Genomic DNA, 15,152 nt, shown 5'->3' with positions numbered 1-15,152 from the left:
GACCTCTGTGAGTGCCTCAACCCTTCCTCTGGCCTCTGTGAGTGCCCCTACCCCTACACAGCTTCTGTGAGTGCCCGAATCCCTGCACCGCTGTCTGTAAGTGGCATTTGACCTACTACATCATGTACTGTTGTCATTTTAGAACTAAAACTTACATCAATCAAAATATGATGGAGAAAAACTCTTGTGTGCCATATATATAAATATCACATGACTGTATTGTCGGTATTCATATACATTTTTTTCTTTATTTCCTTTATCTTTTCAGCATGATGTGCCAAGGAAGCCTGTTCGTGTAAATATTATATCGCTTAACCTGTCAATATCTTGTTTGATTACATATATTTGTTTTTAATAATGTTTACTCTCAAATAATTTTCATATTAGGTTATATAATAATCTTCTACCGTTTCTCTGCTACGGGCCTCTGTGAAGACCACCACTGCCTCTGCTGTCTCTCAGGGCACCGCCAGCTCTGCTACGGGCCTCTGTGAAGACCACCACTGCCTCTGCTGTCTCTCAGGGCACCGCCAGCTCTGCTACGGGCCTCTGTGAAGACCACCACTGCCTCTGCTGTCTCTCAGGGCACCGCCAGCTCTGCTACGGGCCTCTGTAAGTGCTCTCCTCTGCTATAGCCTTTATGAGGAACCTCAGTACATAACACACTGTCATTTCTTAACTAATATTATTACATCCATTTAAACATGGCAGAAACAAAACTGTGTCAGTGTTTTGATTTGATTAAGATATTGTGAGTAATCATATTCATCAATTTTTTGCATTGTTTTGCATTCTGTTGTCTTTTTCATTTTCAGGAGAGCTGATTGGTGTGTGGACTACCTGCTCAGGCAGACTGGGAAGACCTTGGAGGAGACAGATTTTGAGGACTATGCAATGGACCCACAGTTGGTAGTCTTCTGGATGACTTTACCACCACCACCACTGCTGACTTCTCTGCTGCCAGCCCCACCCAGGCTGCTCCCACTACAGTCCAACCTGCTGCCAGCCCCACCCAGGCTGCTCCCACTACAGTCCAACCTGCTGCCAGCCCCACCCAGGCTGCTCCCACTACAGTCCAACCTGCTGCCAGCCCCACCCAGGCTGCTCCCACTACAGTCCAACCTGCTGCCAGCCCCACCCAGGCTGCTCCCACTACAGTCCAACCTGCTTCCTCCAGTGCCAAGTCTGCTGCCACCAGTACCTGGCATGCTTCACCCAGAGCCCAGTCTGCTGCCAGCCAACTCCACCCATGCAAAACACTTGATTGGTTTGATAAGTGGCAACGCGTCACTAGTTTCCATATAGACACTCCTGTAATCCAGACCTTTTTATCTTCTTTCTAAATATGGTAATCGATTCAATCAGATCGAGCGTAAACCCGCAGTTGCTCTTGTGTGTCACAAACCACTCCCTTCCTTCCCACCGGGCACACACTGGTTGAATCAACCAGAGATAGAAAGTGTAGGCTATTGGATAATTTTCTGTTTAATTTGGATGGAGGGATTTAAAGCCTATCAGTCTAATTGGGAGTAGGGATTAGGGCCTACAATAGAACATCACGCATTCATGTGTTTGAACTTGTAACACGGCTGCAGGAACTTCTAACGCGGCTGCATGGGATTTGTCGTATATAAAGTCAGGTGGTTTCGTTGCATCCAATGGCAATGTAGGTGATAAGGTAACACAAGGAGTAGCTTGTAGATTTGACAGCTCTAACACAGTTCCACCTCCGAAACCGCCAAAACAACTGCTGTGTGGGAGTCAACCAAATCTCATCTGATTGAATCGAGCCCTAGAACGTGTTTTTATGGATGTTGTTATGTTTGGATCCTGTTGTGTCATTCACTCAGAATCAGTCAGTTGCCATACCCACTCATTACCTTGGACCCCTAGGGGCTGTGTGTGTGTGTGTGTGTGTGTGTGTGTGTGTGTGTGTGTGTGTGTGTGTGTGTGTGTGTGTGTGTGTGTGTGTGTGTGTGTGCGTGTGTAACGTTTCATATTTGTCATTAATAAACGTTTCTATATTTCAACCAATTCTTTGAATGACTTTCGATTGTAGGTCAATCATTCTTCACTTTTTAATGACTAAAATATGTGGCTCTGATTGTCATACATCCCACTGGACACACACTGGTTGAATCAACGTTGTTTCCACGTCATTTCAATAAAATTACTTTGAACCAACGTGGAATAGGCATTGAATTGACATCTGTGCCCAGTGAGATGTCATGTATTAATAATTATATCAGGTAATATGCAGTCCACAAGAAACCGCAACAGATAACTGATCATTTAAGATACTAATTGCATAAACAAGGTAACGGGAGTATAGTACAGTAATAAAACAACCTCATTAGAAGAACATATGTTATGACTATGCTACCATAATCGTTCCATAAACTCAGGTGATCTTAAATTCACCAATGTGAAAAATAATTCACAAGACTTTTGGAGACTTTAGTGGTTGTTTAGAAATTGTATTTCTGTCTTAGTGGGGATTCGAACTGGTGACCTTCTGGTCCAGTCTTCCCCTACCTCAAACAGGAAAAAACTACATTTGAATCCTTTTTCAGCTTACCATAATAAATAATGAACACTTATATTATGAAGAAGAACCCTCCATTTTCCCCCTACTTTACATACTATTGTTCCCCAGCTTTGGCGCAGAGCAACTTACAGTAGTGAGTGCATACATTTTTGTGCTTTTTCGTACTTGTCCCCCGTGGGAATTGAACCCATAACTCTGGCGTTGCAAGTGCGCTACCAACTGAGCCACATGGATAGACATGTATGACAAATGCCATTTTGACTCACTGAATCCTTTTGCTTATTACTGCAGTGGTTTTCAACATGGGGTAGGTGTTCCCACATACCATATCAGTGTTCCCCTGTGGGTACTTGGCCCAGGCCTATCCACAGGGGGTACTTGGTACGACTCATAGGAACATAGGCCTACTGGTAAACTGGACATGAGGAGGTACTTCAGGAAGTATACTCTGAGGCAGAGCAAAATGTTATTAGGGGTACAGAAAACCTAAGAAGGTTTAGAACCACTATAACAGAACAAAATCTTAACTGTCATTCCTATCTTACCTCAGAAATCAATGAACAGGGCCGCGACTACTGTGCCTGCTATTACTATCTGCCTGATTATTGTTTTGGTCCTTGTTTTCCTAAATAAAATGAACATACAGTGGGCAGGCCTGTCATTTTCATCATAGGTACACGTCAACTATGACAGACACATTGAGAAAAAAAAATCCAGAAAATCACATTGTAGGATTTTTAATGAATTTATTTGCAAATTATGGTGGAAAATAAGTATTTGGTCACCTACAAACAAGCAAGATTTCTGGCTCTCACAGACCTGTAACTTCTTCTTTAAGAGGCTCCTCTGTCCTCCACTCGTTACCTGTATTAATGGCACCTGTTTTAACTTGTTATCAGTATAAAAGACACCTGTCCACAACCTCAAACAGTCACACTCCAAACTCCACTATGGCCAAGACCAAAGAGCTGTCAAAGGACACCAGAAACAAAATTGTAGACCTGCACCAGGCTGGGAAGACTGAATCTGCAATAGGTAAGCAGCTTGGTTTGAAGAAATCAACTGTGAGAGCAATTATTAGGAAATGGAAGACAAACAAGACCACTGATAATCTCCCTCGATCTGGGGCTCCACGCAAGATCTCACCCCGTGGGGTCAAAATGATCACAAGAACGGTGAGCAAAAATCCCAGAACCACATGGGGGGACCTAGTGAATGACCTGCAGAGAGCTGGGACCAAAGTAACAAAGCCTACCATCAGTAACACACTACGCCGCCAGGGACAAAAAATCCTGCAGTGCCAGACGTGTCCCCCTGCTTAAGCCAGTACATGTCCAGGCCCGTCTGAAGTTTGCTAGAGTGCATTTGGATGATCCAGAAGAGGATTGGGAGAATGTCATATGGTCAGATGAAACCAAAATAGAACTTTTTGGTAAAAACTCAACTCGTCGTGTTTGGAGGACAAAGAATGCTGAGTTGCATCCAAAGAACACATTTACATTACATTTTAGTCATTTAGCAGACGCTCTTAACCAGAGCGACTTACAGGAGCAATTAGGGTTAAGTGCCTTGCTCAAGGGCACATTTACGTCATTTAGCAGACGCTCTTATCCAGAGCGACTCACAAATTGGTGCATTTACCCTATAGCCAGTGGGATAACCACTTTACAATTTTTTTTGGGGGGGTAGAAGGATTACTTTATCCTATCCCAGGTATTCCTTAAAGAGGTGGGGTTTCAAATGTCTCCGGAAGGTGGTGAGTGACTCCGCTGTCCTGGCGTCGTGAGGGAGCTTGTTCCACCATTGGGGTGCCAGAGCAGCGAACAGTTTTGACTGGGCTGAGCGGGAACTATGCTTCCGCAGAGGAAGGGAGCCAGCAGGCCAGAGGTGGATGAACGCAATGCCCTCGTTTGGGTGTAGGGACTGATCAGAGCCCGAAGGTACAGAGGTGCCGTTCCCCTCGCTGCTCCATAGGCAAGCACCATGGTCTTGTAACGGATGCGAGCTTCAACTGGAAGCCAGTGGAGTGTGCGGAGGAGGGGGGTGACGTGAGAGAACTTGGGAAGGTTGAACACCAGACGGGCTGCGGCATTCTGGATGAGTTGTAGGGGTTTAATGGCACAGGCAGGGAGGCCAGCCAACAGCGAGTTGCAGTAATCCAGACGGGAGATGACAAGTGCCTGGATTAGGACCTGTGCCGCTTCCTGTGTAAGGCAGGGTCGTACTCTCCGAATGTTGTAGAGCATGAACCTGCAGGAGCGGGTCACCGCCTTGATGTTAGCGGAGAACGACAGGGTGTTGTCCAGGGTCACGCCAAGGCTCTTCGCACTCTGGGAGGAGGACACAACGGAGTTGTCAACCGTGATGGCGAGATCATGGAACGGGCAGTCCTTCCCCGGGAGGAAGAGCAGCTCCGTCTTGCCAGGGTTCAGCTTGAGGTGGTGATCCGTCATCCATACTGATATGTCTGCCAGACATGCAGAGATGCGATTCGCCACCTGGTTATCAGAAGGGGGAAAGGAGAAGATTAGTTGTGTATCGTCAGCGTAGCAATGATAGGAGAGGCCATGTGAGGATATGACAGAGCCAAGTGACTTGGTGTATAGGGGAGAAAAGGAGAGGGCCTAGAACTGAGCCCTGGGGGACACCAGTGGTGAGAGCACGTGGTGCGGAGACAGCTTCTCGCCACGCCACTTGGTAGGAGCGACCGGTCAGGTAGGACGCAATCCAGGAGTGAGCCGCGCCGGAGATGCCCAGCTCGGAGAGGGTGGAGAGGAGGATCTGATGGTTCACAGTATCAAAGGCAGCAGACAGGTCTAGAAGGACAAGAGCAGAGGAGAGAGAGAGAGTTAGCTTTAGCAGTGCGGAGAGCCTCCGTGACACAGAGAAGAGCAGTCTCAGTTGAATGACCAGTCCTGAAACCTGACTGGTTTGGATCAAGAAGGTCATTCTGAGAGAGATAGCAAGAGAGTTGGCTAAAGACGGCACGCTCAATAGTTTTGGAAAGAAAAGAAAGAAGGGATACTGGTCTGTAGTTGTTGACATCAGTGGGATCGAGTGTTGGTTTTTTGAGAAGGGGAGCAACTCTCGCCATACCTACTGTGAAGCATGGGGGTGGAAACATCATGCTTTGGGGCTGTTTTTCTGCAAAGGGACCAGGACGACTGATCCGTGTAAAGGAAAGAATGAATGGGGCCATGTATCGTGAGATTTTGAGTGAAAACCTCCTTCCATCAGCAAGGGCATTGAAGATGAAACGTGGCTGGGTCTTTCAGCATGACAATGATCCCAAACACACCGCCCGGGCAACGAAGGAGTGGCTTTGTAAGAAGCATTTCAAGGTCTTGGAGTGGCCTAGCCAGTCTCCAGATCTCAACCCCATAGAAAATCTTTGGAGGGAGTTGAAAGTCTGTGTTGCCCAGCGACAGCCCCAAAACATCACTGCTCTAGAGGATATCTGCATGGAGGAATGGGCCAAAATACCAGCAACAGTGTGTGAAAACCTTGTGAAGACTTACAGAAAACATTTGACCTGTGTCATTGACAACAAAGGGTACATAACAAAGTATTGAGAAACTTTTGTTATTGACCAAATACTTATTTTCCACCATAATTTGCAAATAAATTCATAAAAAATCCTACAATGTGATTTTCTGGAAAAAAAATTCTCATTTTGTCTGTCATAGTTGACGTGTACCTATGATGAAAATTACAGGCCTCTCTCATCTTTTTAAGTGGGAGAACTTGCACAATTGGTGGCTGACTAAATACTTTTTTCCCCACTGTAAATACTATGTTGTATAGCAGTCCAATCTACACAGAACAAAAATATAAATGCAACATGTGAAGTGTTGGTCCCATTTCCATGAGCTGAAATAAAAGATCCCAGAAATTGTCCATATGCACAAAAAGCTTATTTCTCTCAAATTTTGTGCACACATTTATTTACATCCCTGTTAGTGAGCATTTCTTCTTTGCCAAGATAATCCATCCACCTAACAGGTGTGGCACATCAAGAAGCTGATTAAACAGCATTATCATTACACAGGTGCACCTTGTGCTGGGCACAATAAAAGGCCACTCTAAAATGTGCAGTTTTGTCACACAACACTATGCCACAGATGCAATTGGCATGCTGACTGCAGGAATTTCCACCAGAGCTGTTGCCAGAGAATGTAATGTTAATTTCTCTACTATAAGCCGCCTCCAAAGCCGTTTTAGAGAATTTGGCAGTACGTCCAACCGGCCTCACAACTACAGACACGTGTATGGCGTCGTGTGGGCGAGCAGTTTGCTGATGTCAACGTTGTGAACAGAGTGCCCCATGGTGGCGGTGAGGTTATTGTATGGGCAGGCATAAGCTACGGACAACAAACACAATTGCATTTTATCAATGGCAATTTGAATGCACAGAGATACCGTGACGAGATCCTGAGGCCCACTGTTGTGCCATTCATCAGCCACCATCACCTCATGTTTCAGCATGATAATACACGCCCCCATGTCGCAAGGATCTGTACACAATTCCTGGAAGCTGAAAATATCCCAGTTCTTCCATGGCCTGCATACTCACCAGACATGTCACCCATTTAGCATGTTTGGGATGCTCTGGATCGACGTGTACGACAGCTTGCTCCAGTTCCCGCCAATATCCAGCAACTTCACACAGCCATTGAAGAGGAGTGGGACAACATTCCACAGGCCACAATCAACAGCCTGATCAACTCTATGTGAAGTAGATGTGTCGCGCTGCATGAAGCGAATGGTGGTCAGACGAGATACTGACTGGTTTTCTGATCCACGGCCCTACCTTTTTTTTAAGGTATCTATGACCAACAAATGCATATCTGTATTCCCAGTCATGTGAAATCCATAGATTAGGGCCTAATTAATTTTATTGACTGATTTCCTTATATGAACTGTAACTCAGTAAAATCTTTGAAATTGTTGCATGTTGCGTTTATATTTTAGTTCAGTATATATAAAAACACACCATGGTTCACAGAAAAGTTATATTTGTTTCTTGACCATTGTAACTGAAAGCATTATAGTAACTTTGTTGTTACCCAGAAATTATTTGAGTAACACACTAAACCGACAGTTAAGTCTATTTAGAGATTACTTTATCATCTAGGAGCCTTGTTTTGCTATAATAATTTTATGTTGGGCAACAATTATCTGTATCTAGCAAATGTTCAACTGGTAAAAAATGGCAGTGGTCAGGATCATGCTTGTCTTAATGGCCTACCTGTCGGTGAACATGACATAATGTGACAGAGCCTTTGTTTGTCCCTAGAGTGCTGGTCTTCAGTTGGGCTCAATGACAATGGGAGACAGCGTACTGTGGGCAGCATGCCAAGGACTAGGCCGGCAAAAAGTGAAAGTAGACCGTAAGTTTCGGTTTCCAAATCCCAACGTCAGAGCAATAGCACCCGGGACCGTATACATATCCTCAGCGAAAGTAGACCGTAAATGTCAGTTTCCAAATCCCAACGTCAAGGCCATAGCACCCGGGACCGTATAAATATTCCCAGCTCATACCGTGCAATATAACAACACAAACAGGTCATTTGTTCTTCAACAGCGTTTTGTTCATTTGTTCTTCAACATTTGTTCTCCAACATTGAGGACCATGAGTACAGGTAGGCAATGAATACTTTTAAGTGACTTTGTTTATTTTATCCTGTTATGTAGGTTTTGTTTGTTTATTTACATAATAGATTTTGTTTGTTTATTTACATAACTGTAACTAATGCATGCAACCTGGTTCAGGTTATCAATCAACATTTTAGTCATTTAGCAGACGCTCTTATCCAGAGCGACTTACAGTTAGTGAGTGCATACATTTTCATACTGGCCCCCCGTGGGAAACGAACCCACAACCCTGGCGTTGCAAGCGCCATGCTCTACCAACTGAGCTACAGGGGACTATAATCAACCTACCAGGGTAGTTACAAACAGTACAGGAATGAAATCATCAACATGTATTGATCATATATTTTCTAATGCTGCAGAAATGTATTTGAAAGCATTATCCAAATCCATCGGATGTAGTTACACACAATATAGTAGCCATATCTAGGAAAACCAAAGTTCCAAAGGCTGGGCCTAATATTGTGTATAAGAGGTCATACAATAAGTTTTGTAGTGATTCCTATGTTGTTGATGTGAATAATATTTGTTGATCCGTGGTGTGTAATGATGAGCAACCAGACTCTGCACTTGACACATTTATGAAATTGCTTATCCCAGTTACTAATAAGCATGCACCCATTAAGAAAATGACTGTAAAAACTGTTAAATCCCCATGAATTGATGAGGACTTGAAAAATGGTATGGTTGAGAGGGATTGGCTGTACAAACGATTGGCAAACGTACTGCAAATTGAGAAATTGTGTGACTAAACTGAATAAAAAGAAGAAGAAACTACGCTATGAAACAAAGATAAATGACATAAAGAATTATAGTAAAAAGCTGATATTGGCAACTACTTTAATGATTTTTTCATTGGCAAGATTAGCAAATTTAGGCATGACATGCCAGCAACAAACGCTGACACTACACATCCAAGTACACTACCGGCCAAAAGTTTTTTACTATTTTCTACATTGTAAGTATGAAATAACACATATGGAATCATGTAGTAACCAAAAAAGTGTTAAACAAATCAAAATATATTTGAGATTCTTCAAAGTAGCCACCCTTTGCCTTGATGACAGCTTTGCACACTCTTGGCATTCTCTCAACCAGCTTCATGAGGTAGTCACCTGGAATGGATTTCAAATAACAGGTGTGCCTTCTTAAAAGTTAATTTGTGGAATTTCTTTCCTTCTTAATGCGTTTGAGCCAATCAGTTGTGTTGTGACAAGGTGGGGGGTGGGGTATACAGAAGATAGCCCTATTTGGTAAAAGACCAAGTTCATATAATGGCAAGAACAGCTTTTCACGTCTCCTCCCATTGCTCCCCTCGGCGCTCTGATTCGCTGGTCTACTGAGCCACCACCTCGTCCATATTATGGCAAGAACAGCTCGAATAAGCAAAGAGAAACGACAGTCCATCATTACTTTAAGACATGAAGGTCAGTCAATACGGAAAATGTCAAGAACTTTTAAAGTTTCTTCAAGTGCAGTCGCAAAAACCATCAAGCGCTATGATGAAACTGGCTCTCATGAGGACCGCCACAGGAATGGAAGACCCAGAGTTACCTCTGCTGCAGAGGATAAATTCATTAGAGTTACCAGCCTCAGAAATTGCAGCCCAAATAAATGCTTCACAGAGTTCAAGTGACAGACACATCTCAACATCAACTGTTCAGGAGAGACTGTGTGAATCAGGCCTTCATGGTTGAATTGCTGCAAAGAAACCACTACTAAAGGACACCAATAAGAAGAAGAGACTTGCTTGGGCCAAGAAACACGAGCAATGGAAATTAGACCGGTGGATATGTGTCCTTTGGTCTGGAGTCCAAATTTGAGATTTTTGGTTCCAACCGCCGTGTCTTTGTGAGATGCGGTGTGGGTGAACGGATGATGTGTAGTTCCCACCATAAAGCATGGAGGAGGAGGTGTTATGGTGTGGGGGTGCATTGCTAGTGACACTGTCTGTGATTTATTTAGAATTCAAGGCACACTTAACCAGCATGGCTACCACAGCATTCTGCAGCGATACGCCATGCCATCTGGTTTGGGCTTAGTGGGACTATCATTTGTTTTTCAACAGGACAATGACCCAACACACCTCCAGGCTGTGTAAGGACTTTTTAAAAAGAAGGAGAGTGCCGCATCAGATGACCTGGCCTCCACAATCCCCCAATCTCAACACAATTGGTTTGGGATGAGTCGGACGGCAGAGTGAAGGAAAAGCAGCCAACAAGTGCTCAGCATATGTGGGAACTTCTTCAAGACTGTTGGAAAAGCATTCCAGGTGAAGCTGGTTGAGAGAATGCCAAGAGTGTGCAAAGCTGTCATTTACATGTACATTGTCATCAAGGCAAAGGGTGGCTATTTGAAGAATCTGAAATATAAAATATATTTTGATTTGTTTAACACTTTTCTGCTTACTACATGATTCCATATGTGTTATTTCATAGTTTTGATGTCTTCACTATTATTCTACAATGTAGAAAATAGTAAAAATAAAGAAAAACCTTTGAATGAGTAGGTGTTCTAAAACTTTTGACCGGTAGTGTATATCTGACCAAATTATGAAAGACAAGCATTGTAATTTTGAATTCCGTAAAGTAAATGTGGAAGAGGTGAAAAAAGTATTATTGTCGATCAACAATGACAAGCCACCGGGGTCTGACAACTTGGATGGAAAATTACTGAGGATAATAGCGGACGATATTGCCGCTCCTATTTCCCATATCTTCAATTTAAGCCTACTAGAAAGTGTGTGCCCTCAGGCCTGGAGGGAAGCAAAAGTCATTCCGCTACCTAAGAATAGTAAAGCCCCCTTTACTGGCTCAAATAGCCAACCAATCAGCCTGTTACCAACCCTTAGTAAAGTTTTGGAAAAAATGGTGTTTGACCAGATACAATGCTATTTTACAGTAAACACATTGACAACAGACTTTCAGCACGCCTATAGGGAGGGACATTCAACAAGCACAGCACTTACACAAATGACTGATGATTGGCTGAGAGAAATTGATGATAAAAAGATTGTGGGGGCTGTTTTGTTAGACTTCAGTGTGGCTTTTGACATTATCGATCATAGTCTGTTGCTGGAAAAACGTGTGTGTTATGGCTTTACACCCCCTGCTATATTGTGGATAAAGAGTTACCTGTCTAACATAACACAGAGGGTGTTAGTCCTAAATATTTCAAAAACTAAAAGCATTGTGTTTGGGACAAATCATTCACTAAACCTCAACTAAATCTTGTAATGAATAATGTGGAAATTGAGGAAGTTGAAGAGACTAAATTGCTTGGAGTAACCATGGTTTGTAAACTGTCATGGTCAAAACCTATTGATACAACAGTAGTTAAGATGGGGAGAAGTCTGTCTATAATAAAGCGCTGTTCTGCATTTTTAACAGCACTATCAACAAGGCAGGTCCTACAGGCCCTAGTTTTGTTGCACCTGGACTACTGTTCAGTCGTGTGGTCAGGTGCCACAAAGAGGGACTTAGGAAAATTGCAATTGGCTCAGAACAGGGCAGCACGGCTGGCCCTTGGATGTACACAGAGAGCTAACATGAATAATATGCATGTCAATCTCTCCTGGCTCAAAGTGGAGGAGAGATTGACTTCATCACTACTTGTATTTGTGAGAGGTGATGTTGAATGCTGTCTGTTTGAACAACTGGCACACAGCTCGGACACCCATGCATACCCCACAAGACATGCCACCAGAGGTCTCTTCACAGTCCCCAAGTCAAGAACAGACAATGGGAGGCGCACAGTACTACATAGAGCCATGACTACATGGAACTCTATTCCACATCAAGTAACTCATGCCAGCAGTAAAAATATATTTAAAAAACAGATACGGGGACTGTGGGGACTGTGAAGCAACACAAACATAGACATATGCATACAAACACACGATAACATACGCACTATACACACATGTACACATGGATTTTGTATTATAGATATGTGGTAGTAGAGTAGAGGCCTGAGGGCACACACTTAATATGTTGTGAAATCTGTTATGAATGTATTGTAATGTTTTTAAAATGTATAACTGCCTTAATTTTGCTGGACCTCAGGAAGAGTAGCTGCTGCCTTGGCAGCAGCTAATGGGGATCCATAATAAATACAAATACAAACGTGCATTAATCTGGAAAGTTATTTAATAAGCCCCAGCTGCACTTTCTGACCAGTCCTGATCTGTGTGTGTGTGTGTGTGTGTGTGTGTGTGTGTGTGTGTGTGTGTGTGTGTGTGGATGTGTGTGTGCATGTGTGCGTGTTTGTGTGTGTGTTGCCCAGACTGGACGCCCACCCTGTGGTCAGAGTGTTTTGAGGAGATGTTGGATGAGGAGCTGGACAGCAGTGACCAGTGGGCCTTCCACTTCAACTACGGCCTGACAGAAACACTCACCAAGGAGGAGAGGAGGAGAAGATGGCGGGTGTACAGCCACTGTGCCTACGGACAGTACGTTTTTCCCTTACTATAATTATATTTATGCTTTTTATGTATAGGCCTGTGATTTGCCCATAGAGAATGATAGGGGCCTCTAGTGGCCAAAAGGCCATATTAGCATGGGCAGCGCCTTAGAGGGCTTCCATAATTTTAATGTAGTCAACTGGGTAGGACTTCCAACTTCATTGGCTGATCCCTCCTGGTGACCCTGTTATAGATCGCTACACGTGCATTAATTTTAAGCCCGATTCCTACCCATGCCTGTGACATTCAGGCCCTGCTCTACCCAGGCCCGATTGCTTTTGCCAAATTTAAAGCCTGGCCCTGCCCAAAACCCGAAATCAGAGATAACTTCCTCCATTAGTAAATCCATTAGCTGTTCCTCTCTGTCTGTCACTCGCTGCCTGCACGCAGGCAGCTCGCTCTGCATGCACTCTGCTCATGGTGGCTCTGGTGCGTTTGTAAATTCACTCTGGCTATCTACTCCGATTTCAGAGTACTCTGGTCTGAGTGTACCAGAGCGCAGAATAACTGATGAATTTACGAAGCACAACACCCATTGAATATGACCGGTGTCATTAAACATCGGCAAAAAAACATAATTAAATTGTTGCCAGCAGCACAGTTACAGTCACTAACGCTATAGAAAACATGAAAACAGCTTAACCAGCTCTGCTAGGGTGAGTAAAATGGCCAGTGTGAGTGTTCTCTCATTTGTGTCTGGAAGTAGCTAGCAAGCGAGTGCGAAATTTTGCCAGTTAGCTTAGGGGCTTGACTGCGGTTGTGAGGTCAGAACGCTCGGATCAACCCTACTCCTCATCCAGAGCGTCCAATGTGCGCTCTGAACGCTCTGAGAGCGAAAGTTCCAAATTTACTGACAGACAATCTGACAACCCTCTGAATTTACAAACGACCCAGAGTGCACTCTGGCACTCTGGAGTCATAGCAACGGCTCCGCTTAGGCTGCTCTGCTCAATGACGAGAGGAGAGAGCAGTGAGCTGTTAGCTACTTTTCGTCACTCTAAAATCCAACAAAAATCAAGGAACATTATTATTTTCTGTGAAATGATCTCTCATGTGTTATATTTGACGAGGTTGAAGCACTTCTGACACCATCTTTGTCATATATGACTATACTACGCAGCAGAGCACGAGCAAATGGCTCAGCTTCAAAATGTTAATGAACAATTTAGTGATACCCGAGCCCTACCCATACCCTAGTTATTGATGAAAAAACAGGCCCTACACGGCCCTAACCTGATGTATAATGTCGGGGCCCGTCCGGCTCGGGTCGGGAAGCAGAGCTCTACCCTGTTGGAGTCATGTCCAACTGGGTCATCAGGAGGGATCAATCAATTAATCGAATCAAATGTATTTGTAAAGCCCTTTTTACATTAGCAGATGTCACAAAGTGCTTATACAGAAACCTACCCAATCGTGAAGAAAATGTACTACCTTAAAATGGAGATAGCCTCAATGGCGCTATAATGGCACAGGTACAAAGATGAGTCCTCTATCAATCTCTATGGATTTGCCCCGATATGGCTCCACAAAGAGCTCAGCAGCTCACAGATTTAGAAGATTGGCACTGCAGCGCCACCATGTGGAAACAGATCACTTGTCTTCAACTCCTTCTGTTGACTTGGACATGATGGAACTCCATGCCAGTAAAATAACATTTAGATGGAAACTCGGATAGCTGTCGTTGTAATGCTCACCCCCCCCCCTCTCTCTCTCCCCCTTTAACTCTCTTCCTCAGGTTCCAGTGTGGTGAGTGTTCTAAGACATGGCCGTCGGCACGGGTGATAGTAATGTTCCATTATCGGCTGCGGGATGAGACAGGCCGGGGGACCGTGCTGATGCGGCCTTTCGGCCAGGCATGCAGACGCTGCCAGGCAGAGTTTGAACTTCCAGGCTTTTCCAAGAATGAGGTAGAAGAGGCACTGCTCCGGCTGTTTGGAAAGATTAGGAAGAACTGCTATGGAGAGGAGGACAAGGAGGAGGAGGAGGAAGAGGAGGAAGAGGAGGAGGAAGAGTCAGAGGGATCAGAGAAGGTGTGGAAGAGGCCCCATGAGAAAGCCCTGTGTGAAGCCTGCCGACTGGGCATCTGCTGTCAAGAAGAGTAGAGGAGAGATAGAGAAAGGGGCACGTAGCCTAATGCTGTCTAGAATTCGTTGTAAAAATATTAAAAACAGCACTATCTATAATGTTGTGCTATGGACTTTGGAGTTGTGTAATAAACATGTATTATGTATAATGTGTGCTGTTTCCCCTCTCCAGGGTCGTATTTACTAGTAATGAATGTGAAGGGACTACCTGAACTTGTCCAATAAGAAATACTTGTTTTTGTTTTCTGTTGTGTAAGGTTTTGCTAATGTACTACCCAGATTTCCCCCCACTTTGTAAACTGGAGCCATGCAGCAAGGCTATATTTTGATAAGTACACAAGTGTGAAAATGTATGCACTCACTAACTGTAAGTTGCTCTGGATAAGAGCGTCTGCTAAATGACTAA

At 44.0% G+C, this 15,152-nt stretch overlaps 1 protein-coding gene across 1 annotated transcript; it reads left to right on the top strand.

Annotated features, from left to right (window-relative positions):
* The first annotated feature begins 7,993 nt into the window (after positions 1-7,993).
* Positions 7,994-15,149, top strand: LOC121585639 (receptor-transporting protein 3-like). The gene is made up of 3 exons (XM_041901961.2): positions 7,994-8,190; positions 12,485-12,650; positions 14,398-15,149. Exons 1-3 carry the CDS (start codon positions 8,181-8,183, stop codon positions 14,762-14,764), a joined length of 543 nt encoding a protein of 180 aa, XP_041757895.1. The 5' UTR covers positions 7,994-8,180; the 3' UTR covers positions 14,765-15,149.
* Positions 15,150-15,152: the final 3 nt, after the last annotated feature.

Source organism: Coregonus clupeaformis, chromosome 17 (assembly GCF_020615455.1).
Source record: "Coregonus clupeaformis isolate EN_2021a chromosome 17, ASM2061545v1, whole genome shotgun sequence".
NCBI lineage: Eukaryota > Metazoa > Chordata > Actinopteri > Salmoniformes > Salmonidae > Coregonus > Coregonus clupeaformis.
Note: the sequence above shows the minus strand (reverse complement) of the source record. Positions and strands in the feature narration are given on the sequence as shown.

Coding starts and splice junctions, on each gene's coding strand:
- LOC121585639 (XM_041901961.2), top strand. Junction 12,651..14,397: donor AGCCACTGTGCCTACGGACA/GTACGTTTTTCC, acceptor TCTCTTCCTCAG/GTTCCAGTGTGGTGAGTGTT.